This window comes from Oncorhynchus mykiss, chromosome 6 (genome assembly GCF_057628025.1).
Source record: "Oncorhynchus mykiss isolate SJ-2025 chromosome 6, ASM5762802v1, whole genome shotgun sequence".
Taxonomy (NCBI): Eukaryota; Metazoa; Chordata; class Actinopteri; order Salmoniformes; family Salmonidae; genus Oncorhynchus; species Oncorhynchus mykiss.
Window position 1 is genome coordinate 79,579,736 of NC_143027.1, and position 23,400 is coordinate 79,603,135.

Genomic DNA, 23,400 nt, shown 5'->3' on the forward strand with positions numbered 1-23,400 from the left:
GGTTCCTAGTGAATACACAGTTAGCACATTTGGTTCCTAGTGAATACACAGTTAGCACATTTGGTTCCTAGTGAATACACAGTTAGCACATTTGGTTCCTAGTGAATACACAGTTAGCACATTTGGTTCCTTGAAAGTTGTAGGAATGTATGTTTTTGGCTTCACGTTGGTTGCGAGAACGAAGCCATATGTTTCCTGACCGGTAAAACAGATTTATTTATTTAAATGTTCTGAGAACAGAAAATAACATTTAGCCTGTTCTGGGAATGTTTATTTTTAGGTTGTAGGGAGGTTGTGAGAACGTTTTACTCTGATTCCTTGAACCTTTTCTTAACACTGTGAGAATAGACATTATAGGTTATTTGGAGGTTTTAGAACAACTTCTTTAAAACTTTCACTGAATGTTTCTGCTAGCTTATTTTGGGTTAACTTTTTTGAAGTCCAAGCATGATTGAAAACGTAGAAATTCATTTCCTTAGTCATTAATCATGCAAACACATGCATTTTTTGTGTCACTGCATCAGAGATTTGAACCTATAATCTAATGTTCACTATCCATGGAATTAGTCCACTGCCCCACCAGGATGGAGCTAGCATGCCATGTTTTTTACACATACAAAGCTGTTCATTTTGTCTATTCAAACAGACCCCATTTCAAAGGAAATAAGCACTCATTAAGATAAGGTGTGGCCAATTAATGGGCCCGGCCAACACACCACACACTTAACAAGAGAGGATAGAGAGAGTTTTGTTGATGCTAAGAACAGAATGTATATGTTTTTAAATAACTAACTTAGAATGTTCTCTGAACATTACTAAAGTTTTCTTGTAGTTTTTATGGTAATTTTTCTTAATGTTCTCGGCTCAATTTGAGAACTTTACTTTAAATTGAACCATGAGGAAACCTGTAGGAAACGTTATGCTGAAGTACTGACATTCACACAGAAGAACGTTGGTTCTTAACGTTCTCTTAATTATTTGAGAACATTCCCAATGTCAAGAACATTACCAAAATTGAAATGCAATGTAACCATGTTTGAACTTTTAGGAAACGTTCTGTTAAAGTAATGAAATACCAATACAATTATGTTTTTTTGTCAAGTTCCTTAAATGTGTTGAGAATGTTCAAAGCCAAGCAACTATCCTGCACCATTCCCAGAAAGTTGTGGGAAGGTTGTATGCAAAATAACCATGGCACAACCACTCACTCACCAAGTTCTAGGAAACGTATGGTTCTCAGAATGTTGTGCGTTAGCTGGGTACACCCCAGTAGTTAACCAGCTCTGAGTAATGGCCGTAGATTAGTTATATTACCCCAAACTACCACAAAAGGGTAGTAGGATCACACATTCCCCCATGTTTAAGAATACCTTGTTGTGTGTGTTTCAGTATGCTGATAAAGTGTGTGCGTTGCTGTGTGTGTTTCAGTATCCTGATAGTGTGTGTGTTGCTGTGTGTGTGTTTCAGTATCCTGATAGTGTGTGTGTTGCTGTGTGTGTGTTTCAGTATCCTGATAGTGTGTGTGTTGCTGTGTGTGTGTTTCAGTATCCTGATAAAGTGTGTTGCTGTGTGTGTGTTTCAGTATCCTGATAAAGTGTGTGTGTTGCTGTGTGTGTTTCAGTATCCTGATAAAGTGTGTTGCTGTGTGTGTGTTTCAGTATCCTGATAAAGTGTGTGTGTTGCTGTGTGTGTTTCAGTATGCTGATAAACTGTGTGTGTTGCTGTGTGTGTTTCAGTATCCTGATAAAGTGTGTTTCTGTGTGTGTTTCAGTATGCTGATAGTGTGTGTGTTGCTGTGTGTGTTTCAGTATCCTGATAAAGTGTGTGTGTGTGTGTTTCAGTATCCTGATAAAGTGTGTGTGTTGCTGTGTGTGTTTCAGTATCCTGATAAAGTGTGTGTGTTGCTGTGTGTGTTTCAGTATCCTGATAAAGTGTGTGCGTTGCTGTGTGTGTTTCAGTATGCTGATAAAGTGTGTGTGTGTGTTTCAGTATGCTGATAAAGTGTGTGCGTTGCTGTGTGTGTTTCAGTATGCTGATAAAGTGTGTGTGTGTGTTTCAGTATGCTGATAAAGTGTGTGTGTGTGTTTCAGTATCCTGATAAAGTGTGTGCGTTGCTGTGTGTGTTTCAGTATGCTGATAAAGTGTGTGTGTGTGTTTCAGTATGCTGATAAAGTGTGTGCGTTGCTGTGTGTGTTTCAGTATGCTGATAAAGTGTGTGTGTGTGTGTGTGTATGTGTGTGTGTGTTTCAGTATCCTGATAAAGTGTGTGCGTTGCTGTGTGTGTGTGTGTGTGTGTGTGTGTGTGTGTGTGTGTGTGTGTGTGTGTGTGTGTGTGTGTGTGTGTGTGTGTGTGTGTGTGTGTGTGTGTGTGTTTCAGTATGCTGATAAAGTGTGTGTGTGTGTGTTTCAGTATCCTGATAAAGTGTGTGTGTGTGTGTTTCAGTATCCTGATAAAGTGTGTGTGTGTGTTTCAGTATGCTGATAAAGTGTGTGTGTGTGTGTGTGTGTGTTTCAGTATCCTGATTGTGTGTGTGTGTGTGTGTGTGTGTGTTTCAGTATCCTGATAAAGTGTGTGTGTGTGTTTCAGTATCCTGATAAAGTGTGTGTGTTGCTGTGTGTGTTTCAGTATCCTGATAAAGTGTGTGTGTTGCTGTGTGTGTTTCAGTATCCTGATAAAGTGTGTGTGTTGCTGTGTGTGTTTCAGTATCCTGATAAAGTGTGTGTGTGTGTAGATCTTGACATCCAGTGGGGACGGTACCAGTGCGCTGTGGGACGTGGAGAGTGGTCAGCTGCTGCAGAGTTTCCACGGTCACTCTGCTGATGTCCTCACTCTGGACCTCGCCCCCTCTGAGACTGGAAACACCTTCGTCTCCGGGGTCAGTGTCTGTGTGTGTGTCTCCTATCTATCTATCTATCTATCTATCTATCTATCTATCTATCTATCTATCTATCTATCTATCTATCTATCTATCTATCTATCTATCTATCTATCTCTCTGTCCCTCCCCTAACATGTCTGTTTGTTCATTCCAGGGTTCTGATAAGAAGGCTAACGTTTGGGACTTGCGCTCAGGGCAGAACGTCCAGTCGTTTGATACCCACGACTCTGACATCAACTGTGTCAAGTAAGTAGCAGCATCCACATCAACCCTTTACACAGCTTCACTGTCTACAGATCACCTATCCCTTATAGTATCCACATAATCTCTACAGTACAGCATCCATCGACCCTAAACCTAACCCTTTACACAGCTTCACTGTCTACAGATCACCTATCCCTTATAGTATCCACATAATCTCTACAGTACAGCATCCATCAACCCTAAACCTAACCCTTTACACAGCTTCACTGTCTACAGATCCCCTATCCTTATAGTATCCACATAATCTCTACAGTACAGCATCCATCAACCCTAAACCTAACCCTTTACACAGCTTCACTGTCTACAGATCACCTATCCTTATAGTATCCACATAATCTCTACAGTACAGCATCCATCAACCCTAAACCTATCCCTTTACACAGCTTCACTGTCTACAGATCACCTATCCCTTATAGTATCCACATAATCTCTACAGTACAGCATCCATCAACCCTAAACCTAACCCTTTACACAGCTTCACTGTCTACAGATCACCTATCCTTATAGTATCCACATAATCTCTACAGTACAGCATCCATCAACCCTAAACCTAACCCTTTACACAGCTTCACTGTCTAATGATCACCTATCCCTTATAGTATCCACATAATCTCTACAGTACAGCTAACAGCATCCATCAACCCTAAACCTAACCCTTTACACAGCTTCACTGTCTACAGATCACCTATCCTTATAGTATCCACATAATCTCTACAGTACAGCATCCATCAACCCTAAACCTAACCCTTTACACAGCTTCACTGTCTACAGATCCCCTATCCCTTATAGTATCCACATAATCTCTACAGTACAGCTAACAGCATCCATCAACCCTAAACCTAACCCTTTACACAGCTTCACTGTCTACAGATCCCCTATCCTTATAGTATCCACATAATCTCTACAGTACAGCTAACAGCATCCATCGACCCTAAACCTAACCCTTTACACAGCTTCACTGTCTACAGATCACCTATCCCTTATAGTATCCACATAATCTCTACAGTACAGCATCCATCAACCCTAAACCTAACCCTTTACACAGCTTCACTGTCTACAGATCACCTATCCCTTATAGTATCCACATAATCTCTACAGTACAGCTAACAGCATCCATCGACCCTAAACCTAACCCTTTACACAGCTTCACTGTCTACAGATCACTTATCCCTTATAGTATCCACATAATCTCTACAGTACAGCATCCATCAACCCTAAACCTAACCCTTTACACAGCTTCACTGTCTACAGATCACCTATCCCTTATAGTATCCACATAATCTCTACAGTACAGCATCCATCAACCCTAAACCTAACCCTTTACACAGCTTCACTGTCTACAGATCACCTATCCCTTATAGTATCCACATAATCTCTACAGTACAGCATCCATCAACCCTAAACCTAACCCTTTACACAGCTTCACTGTCTACAGATCACCTATCCTTATAGTATCCACATAATCTCTACAGTACAGCTAACAGCATCCATCAACCCTAAACCTAACCCTTTACACAGCTTCACTGTCTACAGATCACCTATCCCTTATAGTATCCACATAATCTCTACAGTACAGCATCCATCAACCCTAAACCTAACCCTTTACACAGCTTCACTGTCTACAGATCACCTATCCTTATAGTATCCACATAATCTCTACAGTACAGCTAACAGCATCCATCGACCCTAAACCTAACCCTTTACACAGCTTCACTGTCTACAGATCACCTATCCCTTATAGTATCCACATAATCTCTACAGTACAGCTAACAGCATCCATCGACCCTAAACCTAACCCTTTACACAGCTTCACTGTCTACAGATCCCCTATCCCTTATAGTATCCACATAATCTCTACAGTACAGCATCCATCGACCCTAAACCTAACCCTTTACACAGCTTCACTGTCTACAGATCCCCTATCCCTTATAGTATCCACATAATCTCTACAGTACAGCATCCATCGACCCTAAACCTAACCCTTTACACAGCTTCACTGTCTACAGATCCCCTATCCCTTATAGTATCCACATAATCTCTACAGTACAGCATCCATCGACCCTAAACCTAACCCTTTACACAGCTTCACTGTCTACAGATCCCCTATCCCTTATAGTATCCACATAATCTCTACAGTACAGCATCCATCAACCCTAAACCTAACCCTTTACACAGCTTCACTGTCTACAGATCACCTATCCCTTATAGTATCCACATAATCTCTACAGTACAGCTAACAGCATCCATCAACCCTAAACCTAACCCTTTACACAGCTTCACTGTCTACAGATCCCCTATCCCTTATAGTATCCACATAATCTCTACAGTACAGCATCCATCAACCCTAAACCTAACCCTTTACACAGCTTCACTGTCTACAGATCACCTATCCCTTATAGTATCCACATAATCTCTACAGTACAGCTAACAGCATCCATCAACCCTAAACCTAACCCTTTACACAGCTTCACTGCCTACAGATCCCCTATCCCTTATAGTATCCACATAATCTCTACAGTACAGCATCCATCGACCCTAAACCTAACCCTTTACACAGCTTCACTGTCTACAGATCCCCTATCCCTTATAGTATCCACATAATCTCTACAGTAAAGCTAACAGCATCCATCAACCCTAAACCTAACCCTTTACACAGCTTCACTATCCTTATAGTATCCACATAATCTCTACAGTACAGCATCCATCGACCCTAAACCTAACCCTTTACACAGCTTCACTGTCTACAGATCACCTATCCTTATAGTATCCACATAATCTCTACAGTACAGCATCCATCAACCCTAAACCTAACCCTTTACACAGCTTCACTGTCTACAGATCCCCTATCCCTTATAGTATCCACATAATATCTACAGTACAGCTAACAGCATCCATCAACCCTAAACCTAACCCTTTACACAGCTTCACTGTCTACAGATCACCTATCCCTTATAGTATCCACATAATCTCTACAGTACAGCATCCATCAACCCTAAACCTAACCCTTTACACAGCTTCACTGTCTACAGATCACCTATCCCTTATAGTATCCACATAATCTCTACAGTACAGCTAACAGCATCCATCGACCCTAAACCTAACCCTTTACACAGCTTCACTGTCTACAGATCACCTATCCTTATAGTATCCACATAATCTCTACAGTACAGCATCCATCGACCCTAAACCTAACCCTTTACACAGCTTCACTGTCTACAGATCACCTATCCCTTATAGTATCCACATAATCTCTACAGTACAGCATCCATCAACCCTAAACCTAACCCTTTACACAGCTTCACTGTCTACAGATCACCTATCCCTTATAGTATCCACATAATCTCTACAGTACAGCTAACAGCATCCATCAACCCTAAACCTAACCCTTTACACAGCTTCACTGTCTACAGATCACCTATCCCTTATAGTATCCACATAATCTCTACAGTACAGCATCCATCGACCCTAAACCTAACCCTTTACACAGCTTCACTGTCTACAGATCACCTATCCCTTATAGTATCCACATAATCTCTACAGTACAGCATCCATCAACCCTAAACCTAACCCTTTATACAGTTTCACTGTCTACAGATCCCCTATCCCTTATAGTATCCACATAATCTCTACAGTACAGCTAACAGCATCCATCGACCCTAAACCTAACCCTTTACACAGCTTCACTGTCTACAGATCACCTATCCCTTATAGTATCCACATAATCTCTACAGTACAGCTAACAGCATCCATCGACCCTAAACCTAACCCTTTACACAGCTTCACTGTCTACAGATCACCTATCCTTATAGTATCCACATAATCTCTACAGTACAGCATCCATCAACCCTAAACCTAACCCTTTACACAGCTTCACTGTCTACAGATCCCCTATCCCTTATAGTATCCACATAATCTCTACAGTACAGCTAACAGCATCCATCGACCCTAAACCTAACCCTTTACACAGCTTCACTGTCTACAGATCACCTATCCTTATAGTATCCACATAATCTCTACAGTACAGCTAACAGCATCCATCGACCCTAAACCTAACCCTTTACACAGCTTCACTGTCTACAGATCACCTATCCCTTATAGTATCCACATAATCTCTACAGTACAGCTAACAGCATCCATCAACCCTAAACCTAACCCTTTACACAGCTTCACTGTCTACAGATCACCTATCCCTTATAGTATCCACATAATCTCTACAGTACAGCATCCATCAACCCTAAACCTAACCCTTTACACAGCTTCACTGTCTACAGATCCCCTATCCCTTATAGTATCCACATAATCTCTACAGTACAGCTAACAGCATCCATCAACCCTAAACCTAACCCTTTACACAGCTTCACTGTCTACAGATCCCCTATCCCTTATAGTATCCACATAATCTCTACAGTACAGCTAACAGCATCCATCGACCCTAAACCTAACCCTTTACACAGCTTCACTGTCTACAGATCACCTATCCCTTATAGTATCCACATAATCTCTACAGTACAGCTAACAGCATCCATCGACCCTAAACCTAACCCTTTACACAGCTTCACTGTCTACAGATCACCTATCCTTATAGTATCCACATAATCTCTACAGTACAGCATCCATCAACCCTAAACCTAACCCTTTACACAGCTTCACTGTCTACAGATCCCCTATCCTTATAGTATCCACATAATCTCTACAGTACAGCATCCATCAACCCTAAACCTAACCCTTTACACAGCTTCACTGTCTACAGATCACCTATCCCTTATAGTATCCACATAATCTCTACAGTACAGCTAACAGCATCCATCAACCCTAAACCTAACCCTTTACACAGCTTCACTGTCTACAGATCCCCTATCCTTATAGTATCCACATAATCTCTACAGTACAGCATCCATCAACCCTAAACCTAACCCTTTACACAGCTTCACTGTCTACAGATCACCTATCCTTATAGTATCCACATAATCTCTACAGTACAGCTAACAGCATCCATCAACCCTAAACCTAACCCTTTACACAGCTTCACTGTCTACAGATCACCTATCCCTTATAGTATCCACATAATCTCTACAGTACAGCATCCATCAACCCTAAACCTAACCCTTTACACAGCTTCACTGTCTACAGATCACCTATCCCTTATAGTATCCACATAATCTCTACAGTACAGCTAACAGCATCCATCGACCCTAAACCTAACCCTTTACACAGCTTCACTGTCTACAGATCACCTATCCCTTATAGTATCCACATAATCTCTACAGTACAGCTAACAGCATCCATCGACCCTAAACCTAACCCTTTACACAGCTTCACTGTCTACAGATCACCTATCCCTTATAGTATCCACATAATCTCTACAGTACAGCTAACAGCATCCATCGACCCTAAACCTAACCCTTTACACAGCTTCACTGTCTACAGATCACCTATCCCTTATAGTATCCACATAATCTCTACAGTACAGCATCCATCAACCCTAAACCTAACCCTTTACACAGCTTCACTGTCTACAGATCACCTATCCCTTATAGTATCCACATAATCTCTACAGTACAGCTAACAGCATCCATCAACCCTAAACCTAACCCTTTACACAGCTTCACTGTCTACAGATCCCCTATCCCTTATAGTATCCACATAATCTCTACAGTACAGCTAACAGCATCCATCAACCCTAAACCTAACCCTTTACACAGCTTCACTGTCTACAGATCACCTATCCCTTATAGTATCCACATAATCTCTACAGTACAGCATCCATCAACCCTAAACCTAACCCTTTACACAGCTTCACTGTCTACAGATCCCCTATCCCTTATAGTATCCACATAATCTCTACAGTACAGCATCCATCAACCCTAAACCTAACCCTTTACACAGCTTCACTGTCTACAGATCACCTATCCCTTATAGTATCCACATAATCTCTACAGTACAGCATCCATCAACCCTAAACCTAACCCTTTACACAGCTTCACTGTCTACAGATCACCTATCCCTTATAGTATCCACATAATCTCTACAGTACAGCATCCATCGACCCTAAACCTAACCCTTTACACAGCTTCACTGTCTACAGATCACCTATCCTTATAGTATCCACATAATCTCTACAGTACAGCTAACAGCATCCATCAACCCTAAACCTAACCCTTTACACAGCTTCACTGTCTACAGATCACCTATCCCTTATAGTATCCACATAATCTCTACAGTACAGCATCCATCAACCCTAAACCTAACCCTTTACACAGCTTCACTGTCTACAGATCACCTATCCTTATAGTATCCACATAATCTCTACAGTACAGCATCCATCAACCCTAAACCTAACCCTTTACACAGCTTCACTGTCTACAGATCACCTATCCTTATAGTATCCACATAATCTCTACAGTACAGCTAACAGCATCCATCAACCCTAAACCTAACCCTTTTTATTATTGTTTTCTATTTAACCTTTATTTAACTAGGCAAGTCAGTTAAGAACCCTTTCTTATTTACAATGACGGCCTAGGAACAGTGGGTTAACTGCCTTGTTCAGGGGTAGAACGACAGATTTTTACCTTGTCAGCTCAGGGATTCGATCTAGCAACCTTTCGGTTACTGGCCCAATGCTCTAACCACTAGGCTTTCATACAGCTTAGTGCACACATCAACCTTTTTACTCCTCTCACACTCTCTCTTTCTCGCTATCGCTCTCCCTCTCTCTCGCTCTCTCTCTCCAGGTACTACCCCAGTGGCGATGCTTTTGCCTCTGCTTCTGACGACTCTACCGTGAGTTTATAACACACTTATAGCACACGTATACACCCTACTTAGTGCACTACTCTTGAACAAAGCCACAGAGTTGCAGCCAAAAAGCTCTAATCAAAGGTAGTGCCCTATAAAGGGAATAGGGTGCCACTGGACAGATGATGGACCTTTGATGTGATTCTGTGGGTTGTGTGTGGCAGTCGGACACTCTGTCTCAATAACACCGTTCAGTTAACAGAATCTCTGGGAGAGAATTGATTATCTTAGTGTGATGTCACTGGTCAAAGACCGCTCTTTCACATCATACAGTCCATGTGTCAAAGCATCCCACTGTTTTACATTACTACACAGGTTTGTATTAAGAAGTGTTATTCAGGCCAAGGAGGAAAAATACAATACATTACGATATAACTTTATTGTACATCATGGGAAAATTACAATGTAACTTTGTCTCTCATTAGGAAATATGCTGGGCCTTTGAGTTCACAGCACAGACAGAAACAACAACTAGCATGTAATGGGTTAAATAAAACATCTAATCAAAATGTCCCATTGATTGTCTGTGTGTTCCAGTGCCGTCTGTTTGATCTCAGGGCTGATCGGGAGGTGTCCATCTACTCCAAAGACAGCATAATGTTTGGAGCCGCCAGTGTCGACTTCTCTCTTAGTGGTAAGATGTGGACAATAGTCAGCAACCGTTTGACAGATAATACCTCTTTATTAGCTTCCTCTCAACAGAGACTAGAGTCAACTAAACATCTTTTGGTCCCCTGATCATGAACACATTTACAATAATGCTGTTGGACATTTACAATAATGCTGTTGGACATTTACAATAATGCTGTTGGACATTTACAATAATGCTGTTGGACATTTCCTGGTGTTGTTGTGTTATTATTGGATGTTGTGCCAGGCAATCTTTCCTATCTTCACTTTGCCTCTTTCACTTTCTTTCTTACCGGGTGTGATGATGCAATAGATATACTGCCACGGCCTTTATAGCGGTCAAGGGATTTTATTTATCAAAAATCACTGAAACTGGAAACACTTATGTCCCTCACTAGCTTTAAGCACCAACTGTCAGAGCAGCTCACAGATTACTGCACCTGTACATAGCCCATCTATAATTTAGCCCAAACAACTACCTCTTTCCCTACTGTATTTATTTTATTTATTTATTTATTTTGCTCCTTTGCACCCCATTATTTGTATTTCTACTTTGCACATTCTTCCACTGCAGATCTACCATTCCAGTGTTTTACTTGCTATATTGTATTTACTTTGCCACCATGGCCTTTTTTTTTGCCTCACCTCATTTGCTCACATCGTATATAGACTTGTTTATACTGTATTATTGACTGTATGTTTGTTTTACTCCATGTGTAACTCTGTGTCGTTGTATGTGTCGAACTGCTTTGCTTTATCTTGGCCAGGTCGCAATTGTAAATGATAACTTGTTCTCAACTTGCCTACCTGGTTAAATAAAGGTGAAATAAATTTGATCTTATCTGATTTTGTGTGTAGGCCGAGACTGGATTCTATCCCCAAAAATGTTATTCCTCTGTGTGTTATATAATTGTAGAGGTACAAAGTCTTTAGTATTAGTTTTTATATGGCTGTATAAAGATGACAGTTTATTATCAAACTTGTGATAGAGATCACACTTCAGCCAAGAGGGGAATTTAATGCAGTTGAGATGTGGGAAAGGGAATTACCACTCTGCCATCTGGAGTTTTACTACATTTTTACCAAAACTAGATTCCATGTAACTTAGAGGTGATTGATTATTCATTATATCCACTCTATTAGCCTCTGTCAAATGCATTTTAAACTGTAATACATCTGTTCTGTGATGTCCTCCAGCATATTGGAGAATATTCTAGAATCTGACCCTTTCTACCCCTTTATCTCTGTATCCATCTTTCTCTCTCTCTCTCTCCACCCCTCCTCCAGGTCGTCTGTTGTTTGCTGGCTATAATGACTACACCATCAATGTGTGGGACGTCCTGAAGGGGACCAGAGTAGCCATCCTGTTTGGTCATGAGAACAGAGTCAGCTCACTCAGAGTCTCTCCTGATGGAACTGCTTTCTGCTCTGGGTCCTGGGACAACACTCTACGGGTGAGACAAGAGGGTAGGGGGGTCGGAAGGGAGCTGAAACAAGGAGGGACAACACCTTATTTAAAAACATTTTTTTTTATTTAACTAGGCAAGTCAGTTAAGAACAAATTCTTATTTACAATGACGGCCTACCCCGGCCAACGCTGGGCTAATTGTGCGCCGCCCTTTGGGACTCCCAATCACGGCCGGATGTGATACAACATGGGCTAGAGAGAGGGGGAGAGTACCTATTTGGGGAAAACCCTGGTTCTGCAGAGTCATGCGTCAGACTATCCCCACAGTACATACTTCTGTTTTCCACTACAGGCACAGCCACAATATAGGATGCGGAAACCACCACTGAGAGATACTGTAGTAGTTGTTGTTCATTAATGTCTGTGGAAGTATAGTAACACAGCCATAGTCTTCCCTCTGGTGATCTCACTTACATCATTTTAGCAGACATGTTTATTCAGAGCGACTTAGTGGATGCATACATTTTCATACTCCCCCCCCATACTGATTCCCCGTGGGAATTAAACCCACAACCCTGGCGTTGCAAGACCCTGGTGTTACAAGTGCCACGCTCTACCAACAGAGCCACACAGGGCCACTTCTCCTCCGAGTTGCTCTGCCTCATAATCTACACTGGTCTGACAAAGGGGGATTCTCCATCTCCCCAAAAATCTGATTTCTATCAAGGTTTCTTCCTTCCAGGGAGTTTTTCATTGTCACTATGCTGCTGCCTGCTCTTTGGGGTCTGCACCGGGTACCTGTAATATACTTTTTGACAAGTGCTGTTGTTTAAATGTCTTATTGAATACAATCTGATGTTCTGTGCTCTTTCTCGAACAGATCTGGGCCTAGAGCTGCTGATGTCATCAGAGCGAGACTGAACCCCTGGAAGTCAGGGGTCAGAGGTTAAGGATCAGGACCAGAGTCATGTGACCAGTCGACCCAGAGTGCCCATGGAGCACACCCTGCCGCAGAAAGACTCTGCCTATAGAAACTATATTCAGTTACACACAGTAATAAACTATCTAGGTTTGACTCACAGAGACTATTTGTTTGACTGAAGTTGGACTATACCAAATGCTCATCAGGTCAATGAGGTCCTAAAGCTTTATTATGAGCAGTATTACAATTATTATTACTATTGTATTACTAAAGTCAGTTGAGCAGTTTTCCTCTACAGCAGGTCCTAGCCAATGCCATGCAGTACTGACTTTCCTGGATAGAAGCTAACTCACTGCCGTTTTTATGCTCCCTAGTCCCCCTTTAAACCTGCTTCACAGTCTGTAGTTTACCAGTCAATTAGTCTGCCCAGGTTGTAACTTGCTCAGATCTAAAGCGCAATACTACTGTTATATAAAACCAGGCCATAGACTGTGGCTAGCCAGAGAGGGAGAAAGAGGGAGTGTTTGAAGTATTGTTCATTTGTAATCATAGTCTTCTTGTGAAATAAATACATTTTATTTAAATTATTGATTACTGGTGTCTTACAAGTTTGTTTTATCCTATGGTTATGATGGAAATGACGAAGAGGATGATGATATGGAGACAGGTAACGTTGTTTCCATGACATCTGATTCTCTTCTAGCGGAACAATACAATTCAGGGAAATGCCATTTTTGTGACGTCGCTTAGTGAGTATAAAGTCTGGCGAGAGCCTGGTGAGGCGGAAATACGGTTGATGACAGCGATCCTCCTTCCGTCTGTACGTGGAGAAAGCAGTCTGATCGCTGGGAGGGTGAGCTTTTTGTTAACTTTTTCCTACCTAGAATATGCGATTTATTTTTCTTCAACTATTCTTGGATAAGCGTATCAAGCTTCGGTTTTACAGATTGAGTGAATGGATCGATGCGGTTTGAGCCACTGATGTTGTTCGCTGCCTTGGTTTCTCTGGTCCTTTGTGTCAATCAGTACTACACTAGTTAGCTTTCAGCTGCTAGCCAGAAATGTCTAACGTTCGCGAGAAGCCCTACTTACTCATATCCAAACCATGACTGGTTATCTATTTTCCAATGTTGATGGTGACAAGAAAATGTAAAACAATCCAACCACTTAACGTTAATTTAGCTAGCTAGATTGCGATGTGTGTGACTTGCCTTCGATTTGACTGTCAAGCTAGCAAGCAAGTACAAATATGTCAATGTTCAAGTCAATTCAGTTTTCTTTATACGGTACTGTAGCTAGCTAACTTATTAGCTCTAGCTACAACCCTCTTTCATGCCTCGTCCTGAATTAATCCAGACTTAAAGGGCTCTTAAATTAGATTTGACTGGCTTGCTCACGTAGCCAGTTATTTAGCTAGCTAGTTACAGAGCTACCTAGCCAACTGTGTACCGTTCTATTTACAGATTAGTTCAAGCTTGCTATGTGGTCTATGCAGCTCATTGGAAAACGTAGCTTTGCTTTCAGTTTTGAGTACAAGCCTCTACTTGGTATTGCACAGAGGATGTCACCTCTTTAGGATTAGATTGAGGTTGTTTCCAATAGACCATGTAGGGTGGGTTGTGGAGTGAAGCCTGCTGTATAATGTATTACCTTTTAGGCATAACAATATGAATATTGAGAATGTTTCCTCTATAGTCTAGCCCCTGCAGTGTGGGCTGTGAGAAATTAACTGCATGTGATAATGTATTGATAGTGTTTCCTGTATTTATCATGTCGTGCTGCCTGTGGAAAAAAACTGTAGCAGAGGCCCTTTCTGATATATAGGCTATAGATGATGTATTAACTGTATGTCTTCCTGTAGACCATGTCATGCGGGCTGTGGAAAGAAACCCTGGCAATAGCAGAGGACTACCTGTCTGTCTGCAGTATTATCCCTGCCAGTGGGTCCCGGAAAGCCCCGCCTGGTCCTCCTCCCAGCGACTCGGCTGCAGCCATGCGGCGCCAGGCCCGGGACATGGAGGCCAAGCACCGGGCCCGCTTCCATGCCCTGGCACACAGCTTCCTGTGCCAATGCGGGCCGGACCCCTGCGCCTGTCTGAGGAGGGTGATGGAGGAGCTGGTGGGAGATGGACAGATGAACTGGGGGAGGGTGGTCTCTCTGTTCACCTTCACTGGTGTGCTGGTCAGAGAACTACAGGGAGAGGACACAGACCAGGGGCTGGGTAATGGCATGGAGCTGGGGGGGAAGGAGAGCTGCAGGGCACTGGCGGAGACCATAGCAGACTACCTAGGAGAGGAGAAGAGTGACTGGATGCTGGAGAACAAAGGCTGGGTAGGTTTGAGCAGTAAGCATCACACACATGCGCTTATGGACACATATGCACGCACACACACAGGATCATTGATTAAGCTGGTGGGAATTAGAGATGGGAATCTGGGCTCATGTCAGCAGCACTAGTTCTCTGTCAAGCTAAGAGAAACAGTTGGACAATGACACCTTCTATTGTCAATAATGTCTGTTTCAGACACCTTGTGGCTTCTTGCTATGTGGCTGCTGTGTTTGTGCTACCAACACAATGTGCTGGTCTAATCCAGAAATGACTGCTTAAAACACAGGATTTTTGTGGTACAAGAAATGACAATATTGGGGGACAGTTTCCCAGACAGATTAAGTCTAGGGGCGGAAGGTAGCCTAGTGGTTAAGAACATTGGGCCAGTAACGGGAAGGTCGCTGGTTTGAATCCCAGAGACAACTAGGCGAAAAATCTGTCGATGTCCCCTCGAGCAAGGCCTTAATTCCTCCTGTAAATCGCTCTGGATAAGAGCGTCTACTAAATTACTGTAAAAGTGTCAATGTAGTTCTGGATTGAACCTCAATGGAGAATTCCCATTTGAAAATTGTGTCTGGGGCCCTAAATTTGCCTTTCTTTTTTTTCTTCTTTTTTTTACCCCTTTCTCTCCCCAATTTCGTGGTATCCAATTGTTTAGTAGCTACCATCTTGTCTCATTGCTACAACTCCGGTACGGGCTCGGGAGAGACAAAGGTTGAAACACAAACCAACCAAGCCGCACTGCTTCTTAACACAGCCCGGAAGCCAGCCGCACCAATGTGTTGGAGGAAACACCATGCACCTGGCAACCTTGGTTAGTGCGCACTGCGCCCGGCCCGCCACAGGAGTCGCTGGTGCGCGACGAGACAAGGATATCCCTACCGGCCAAGCCCTCCCTAACCTCGCCCCATTCCCCATGGGCGCAAACCCAGAGTCTCTGGTGTGACAGCGCCCTTAACCACTGCGCCACCCGGGAGGCCACCAAATGTGCCTTTTTCACAGTAGATTTATAAATGTATAACACTTCAGTCAATACAGAGTGATTTTACTGTGGTGTGGACTATAAACCCTGGTTGTCTGAGAGGTCAAAGGTCTACCTGTCACTTTAAAGAGGGTTTGTCCAAGGTCAACACAGCCAGTATAGTCATATAAAGTGGATCAGGGGTAGTGGGGTTACTGGGGTACTCCAAAACAACATAGGACTGTAGTGCTGGGGTAGCAACAACACAGCTGCAGCTCAATTTGTTGACTGCTTTTGTGAATTAACCCCCCCCCCTCTAGCCAGCTGGTCCCAACAGCCATATGTACCGTCTCTAACGTAACAGTCTAGTGACCTCCAAGCACACAACAATCGTTAATACTCAAACTAGTCTGGATCAGAACAACAAATGGACTGATGAACACAACCAGCTGGGTCTGGATCAGAACAACAAATAGACTGATGAACACAACCAGCTGGGTCTGGATCAGAACAACAAATAGACTGATGAACACAACCAGCTGGGTCTGGATCAGAACAAAAATAGACTGATGAACACAACCAGCTGGGTCTGGATCAGAACAACAAATAGACTGATGAACACAACCAGCTGGGTCTGGATCAGAACAACGAATAGACTAATGAACACAACCACATTTTGAGATTTGCCTTACTAATCACGACACAGGTCTGTTATAGCAGGGACTGTCCGCAGGCAGTTGTTTCTCGGTCTGAAAAGGAAATGGGGCTTTTTGAGCAGTATTGAACTAAGTTTCTTGACTTCCTTATTTTGATCTCTAGCCTGGTCCTTTGATACACCATCGTGACCTGAATAAGTGTTCAATAAAATATATGGATCTAATCTTCTCTTCTAGGAGGGCTTCTGTAAGTTCTTCCACACAGCAAGAGAGGTGAACCAGGACTCGTCCATGAAGACTGCCCTGTTTGCTGCTGCTGGCGTGGGCATCGCAGGGTTAACCTTCCTCCTGGTCCGCTAACACACAGCACAAGCCCTGCTGCATCATCAGTCTCATTTCAAAGTGATGGCCGTGTGGTAGGTCTTCAATGGGTTAAATGGTGTCACAACAGGGGCAAAACACTGTCTTGAAAATGAGGGGTGGGGGAGAGACTAACTTAGGGCCAAAATATCTTTTTTTGAATAGTGGATGGGACATGTCCCCCTTCACCCCCTGGTGAGTTACACCCATGTGTCACACTGAAGCAGGATTCCATTACATGGTTTAGTTTCATTCATCAACTGAATGTTTCCACATCTTTCAGTCTGCAGTAATACCTTCAACTATTACCAACTCTATGATTCAGTCATACTTAGAGATTGTACCACAACAAACTAAAGGCCTTCTGAAATGATGGAATATGTGAATATTGTTAGTTTACATATCTTTCCGCTGTTATGTTATTAAAATATAGTATTTTGTCAAAGCGAGAGCACAGGGACCACATGTTGTGTTGACCACAACTGGACTACTATGGTTGGTTGCATTCTGTTTGACCGTGCAGCTACACAGATGACCATTTAGATGTGGATGGCTGCTTCTCAAATGGGGTCTTCATCCCTATCTCAGGGCTATTCAAATCCAAGCCTGACGTAGTCCTGCTTTTCTGTTCTACCTGATCATTAATGGCACCCAACTGGTGTCTCAGGTCTAAAGCCGTTCCTGGTAAGAGGGGAGGAATGAAAATCAACAGTGGAACTGGCTTGTTGGTCCAGATTTCAATATCCCTGACCTATATAGAAATGGGGTGGCATTTGGGGACAAACCCCATCATTTTGTCCACTGCTTAGTGTCCTGACTTGTTTTTATGAATGTCCCTCTTGCCTTTCTACTTCAAGTAATGTGTGTGTGTGTGTGTGTGGCAAGAATATTTTTTAGTGTAATAAACATACATTAATATATTATATTTATATGAAATAAAAATGTTAAGTTGCCATCTTTGCATTGCCCCTTGGCAGATTTCATTGTTATTTTGTAGTTTACCTTTTTCTCTCTGTCTCGTCATGTTAGACATCCATTTCTAGTTTATAAAAACAGGGTTCTTCTACTCCAGGCCCGGAGGTCCACATTACTGCCCGATTCTTTTCTACCTGCTAATTGATTGGCCCCGTCTCTGAGATGATGAAAACCAGAAGTGTTCAGGTCCTCCAGGCCTGTAGTTAAATATCCTTGGTCTGTCTGTGTAGGTTTCTATCAGTGTCTGAGATGGTATGTAATGTTTTTCAGGGCTTTACAGACAGTGGTGCTACAGTGTGAGATGATATTAAGCATGTCTGCCTCAGACCAATTGACTAGACATGGTCTGCATTGCAAATGCACCCTGTTCCCTATAGTGCGTGACTTATTTATGTCTTTTTCTAAATAAAAAGTTTCAGTCATGGAGTTACAGTACTGTCTTTTGTTAAAGGTGAGTGTGAGAGACTGCAGGATGGTAAAGACACTGATAGTCCAGGAGTCCTTTTGGTTTCACTTTGACTTCAGAACTCTTTCTGACTTCTTGTTACGGGTCACTAAGTGTTTATCAGCCTACACACTACCCCTCATCTCCCCCATCATGGTCTTGCAGGCCTCCGGCTCCACATCTCGTCTCTCCGATACTCTTCTCAGAATAAAAGCGCTGACTTGTATCCTGTTACACAACTGCAGCTACTGCTATTTTAGATGCAACTAATGGTACTTTAGTCACCGTCACATACAAGGCTGTGGTTACTGCTGTTCTCTACACACTCACCACAAGCCTTCTAAGAAACACAGCCATTGCTGTGAGAAACACAACTTTGTCTTTCACGGAGTCACATTTGTCTCAATAGTTTTTGCTAAATGTATTTCTGGTGAATTGGAAATCCAGTGTTTTCTCCTAGCCAGAGAATTCAGTCCTACGCTCAGTGACGCTACAGCGATGAGACTTGTCTGTCAGTGAGGGGGCGGGATTAGACCAGTGCCGTAACCATTCGGTCTTATCCTTGTCTACCAGGATGAGATGTACGGACAGAGACTGAAACCTCTTAACTAATGGCACTTTAGTCACCATCACATACAAAGCTGTGGTTACCGCTGTTCTCTACACGTAGCCACAGCAAACCTTCTAGGACGCTGCAGTTGTCTCTTGTTACACAAGTCGGCACTTTTTATTCAAATTCTGAGAAGTGTATCGGAGAGACGAGATGTGGAGCATGAGGCCTGCCCCATCAAGATGAGATCAGATAGTGACAGACTCTGAAATAGCACAAACTACTAGCTATCAAGATGAGATCAGATAGTGACTGAGACTCTGTTATTCAAGAGTGTCACTATCTCATCTTGATGATCGTTACTAGTTTCCGTTATGCTGGCTTTTAACGGTTTTGGCTTTCCATCTGATATACACTTTTATCATGTTTATTCTCACACACACCCCTGAGCCATGGGAAGAGCAGTATTATCTGCTGCTTCTCCAATCTGTTTATACTATCAGCACTGTCTGCTGACCCACACTGTACACACAAGCCTGGCTCTCTGACTAGCCGGCACTCACCCCAAGCAAACCTTGCAAATGGGTTTGACCCCCTTTCACTGCTTCCCATACAATGTCTCTCTGCCCAGAGTAGATTTCTGGCTAAGAGTGACTGTTTAATGTCACCAAAAGTCTCTGGGATGGAGGAGGGGTTCCAGAGTGAGTGATGGAGGTAAGCGTGTATAGCATTGTATATCTGAACCATCAAAGGGTCTGTATAGCCCTCGGCCTCTCAGACCCTCAGAACATGCAACACTGAGACTGACCTGATTTCCTACCATAGAACACATACAACATACTGAGAGCTGAGCTGATGTTGTCAATGTGTGACTGTTATATCCTGTTGACATGTTTTCTCCCAGTAGACTAACAGCAGCCCGTCACTGCTGTGGTTCATCATGGGGAACTGGCTAACATATTAATACCCAGTTATTATCACTAGTTCTATTGACACTGGCTGTTTAGATGATGGATTATAGAGATTACTGATGAAGGGGGACATCCTTACTGGCTCCCAGATGGGACTCTCGGGACTGAATCTCAAAAACAAGCAAAGGGGGAGGGGGAATTGGTGAGAGACCAGGATGGAGAGAGTGTGAGGAATGGAGAGGCAGCGAGTCAGACAGAAGTCTGGGGGTTTGAGAAACATGTTAAACTCTCTGACCTCAATGACCTTAGACACCCAGCAGAATGATCACTGACCTTAGACACCCAGCAGAATGATCACTGACCTTAGACACCCAGCAGAATGATCACTGACCTTAGACACCCAGTAGAATGATCACTAACCTTAGGCACCCAGTAGAATGATCACTGACCTTAGGCACCCAGTAGAATGATCACTGACAGACACCCAGCAGAATGATAACTGACCTTAGAAACCCAGCAGAATGATCACTGACCGGCTGATGTCTGGGCTGGGGACGGATGCTAGTCATGCTGTGTTGGTATCCCTAAACTGGACAGGTGACAGTGAATGATATCTATAGACTGGAGAGGGGACAGTGAATGATATCTATAGACTGGAGCGGGGACAGTGAATGATATCTATAAACTGGAGCAGGGACAGTGAATGATATCTATAGACTGGAGAGGGGACAGTGAATGATATCTATAGACTGGAGAGGGGACAGTGAATGATATCTATAGACTGGAGAGGGGACAGTGAATGATATCTATAGACTGGAGAGGGGACAGTGAATGATATCTATAGGCTGGAGCAGGGACAGTGAATGATATCTATAGACTGGAGCGGGGACAGTGAATGATATCTATAGACTGGAGCGGGGACAGTGAATGATATCTATAGAGTGGAGAGGGGACAGTGAATTATATCTATAGACTGGAGAGGGCACAGTGAATGATATCTATAGACTGGAGCATGGACAGTGAATGATATCTATAGACTGGAGAGGGGACAGTGAATGATATCTATAGAATGGAGAGGGGACAGTGAATGATATAGACTGGAGAGGGGACAGTGAATGATATCTAGACTGGAGCATGGACAGTGAATGATATCTATAGACTGGAGAGGGCACAGTGAATGATATCTATAGACTGGAGCGGGGACAGTGAATGATATCTATAGACTGGAGAGGGGACAGTGAATGATATAGACTGGAGAGGGGACAGTGAATGATATCTATAGACTGGAGCATGGACAGTGAATGATATCTATAGACTGGAGAGGGGACAGTGAATTATATCTATAGACTGGAGAGGGGACAGTGAATGATATCTAGACTGGAGCATGGACAGTGAATGATATCTATAGAGTGGAGAGGGGACAGTGAATTATATCTATAGACTGGAGAGGGGACAGTGAATGATATCTAGACTGGAGCATGGACAGTGAATGATATCTATAGACTGGAGAGGGCACAGTGAATGATATCTATAGACTGGAGAGGGCACAGTGAATGATATCTATAGACTGGAGCGGGGACAGTGAATGATATCTATAGACTGGAGAGGGGACAGTGAATGATATAGACTGGAGAGGGGACAGTGAATGATATAGACTGGAGAGGGGACAGTGAATGATATCTAGACTGGAGCATGGACAGTGAATGATATCTATAGACTGGAGAGGGCACAGTGAATGATATCTATAGACTGGAGCGGGGACAGTGAATGATATCTATAGACTGGAGCGGGGACAGTGAATGATATCTATAGACTGGAGAGGGGACAGTGAATGATATAGACTGGAGAGGGGACAGTGAATGATATAGACTGGAGAGGGGACAGTGAATGATATCTAGACTGGAGCATGGACAGTGAATGATATCTATAGACTGGAGAGGGCACAGTGAATGATATCTAGACTGGAGCATGGACAGTGAATGATATCTATAGACTGGAGAGGGGACAGTGAATGATATCTATAGACTGGAGCGGGGACAGTGAATGATATCTATAGACTGGAGCGGGGACAGTGAATGATATCTATAGACTGGAGCGGGGACAGTGAATGATATCTATAGACTGGAGCGGGGACAGTGAATTATATATATAGACTGGAGAGGGGACAGTGAATGATCTCTATAGAGTGAAGAGGGGACAGTGAATGATATCTATAGACTGGAGCAGGGACAGTGAATGATATCTATAGACTGGAGCAGGGACAGTGAATGATATCTATAGACTGGAGCGGGGACTGTGAATGATATATATATAGACTGGAGAGGGGACAGTGAATGATATCTATAGAGTGGAGAGGGGACAGTGAATTATATCTATAGACTGGAGAGGGCACAGTGAATGATATCTATAGACTGGAGCATGGACAGTGAATGATATCTATAGACTAGAGAGGGGACAGTGAATGATATCTATAGACTGGAGAGGGGACAGTGAATGATATAGACTGGAGAGGGGACAGTGAATTATATAGACTGGAGAGGGGACAGTGAATGATATCTAGACTGGAGCATGGACAGTGAATGATATCTATAGACTGGAGAGGGGACAGTGAATGATATCTATAGACTGGAGAGGGGACAGTGAATGATATCTATAGACTGGAGAGGGGACAGTGAATGATATAGACTGGAGCAGGGACAGTGAATGATATCTATAGACTGGAGCGGGGACAGTGAATGATATCTATAGACTGGAGCAGGGACAGTGAATGATATCTATAGACTGGAGAGGGGACAGTGAATGATATCTATAGACTGGAGAGGGGACAGTGAATGATATCTATAGACTGGAGAGGGGACAGTGAATGATATCTATAGACTGGAGAGGGGACAGTGAATGATATCTATAGACTGGAGAGGGGACAGTGAATGATATCTATAGGCTGGAGCAGGGACAGTGAATGATATCTATAGACTGGAGCGGGGACAGTGAATGATATCTATAGACTGGAGCGGGGACAGTGAATGATATCTATAGACTGGAGCGGGGACAGTGAATGATATATATAGACTGGAGAGGGGACAGTGAATGATCTCTATAGAGTGAAGAGGGGACAGTGAATGATATCTATAGACTGGAGCAGGGACAGTGAATGATATCTATAGACTGGAGCAGGGACAGTGAATGATATCTATAGACTGGAGCAGGGACAGTGAATGATATCTATAGACTGGAGCGGGGACTGTGAATGATATATATATAGACTGGAGAGGGGACAGTGAATGATATCTATAGAGTGGAGAGGGGACAGTG

At 42.9% G+C, this 23,400-nt stretch overlaps 2 protein-coding genes across 4 annotated transcripts in view; both read left to right on the forward strand.

The window, feature by feature from the left end:
* LOC110526647 (guanine nucleotide-binding protein subunit beta-5b) overlaps positions 1-13,487 on the forward strand; it is a 27,220-nt gene extending 13,733 nt beyond the window's left edge. For all 3 annotated transcript variants that reach the window (XM_090238952.1, XM_090238953.1, XM_090238954.1), the window contains 6 exons: positions 2,733-2,876; positions 3,033-3,124; positions 9,877-9,925; positions 10,478-10,574; positions 11,858-12,024; positions 12,859-13,487. In XM_090238952.1, the coding sequence (XP_090095078.1) occupies positions 2,733-2,876; positions 3,033-3,124; positions 9,877-9,925; positions 10,478-10,574; positions 11,858-12,024; positions 12,859-12,870 (561 nt within the window). In that variant the 3' untranslated portion in view covers positions 12,871-13,487. The remainder of the gene's footprint in view (positions 1-2,732; positions 2,877-3,032; positions 3,125-9,876; positions 9,926-10,477; positions 10,575-11,857; positions 12,025-12,858) is intronic.
* On the forward strand, positions 13,483-18,608 carry LOC110526648 (anti-apoptotic protein NR13). The gene is made up of 3 exons (XM_090238955.1): positions 13,483-13,753; positions 14,762-15,232; positions 17,085-18,608. Exons 1-3 carry the CDS (start codon positions 13,697-13,699, stop codon positions 17,205-17,207), a joined length of 651 nt encoding a protein of 216 aa, XP_090095081.1. The 5' UTR covers positions 13,483-13,696; the 3' UTR covers positions 17,208-18,608.
* The last annotated feature ends 4,792 nt before the right edge of the window (positions 18,609-23,400 follow it).

Coding starts and splice junctions, on each gene's coding strand:
- LOC110526648 (XM_090238955.1), top strand. CDS start 13,697: ATGACAGCGATCCTCCTTCCGTCTGTACGTGGAGAAAGCAGTCTGATC. Junction 13,754..14,761: donor GCAGTCTGATCGCTGGGAGG/GTGAGCTTTTTG, acceptor GTCTTCCTGTAG/ACCATGTCATGCGGGCTGTG. Junction 15,233..17,084: donor TGCTGGAGAACAAAGGCTGG/GTAGGTTTGAGC, acceptor CTTCTCTTCTAG/GAGGGCTTCTGTAAGTTCTT.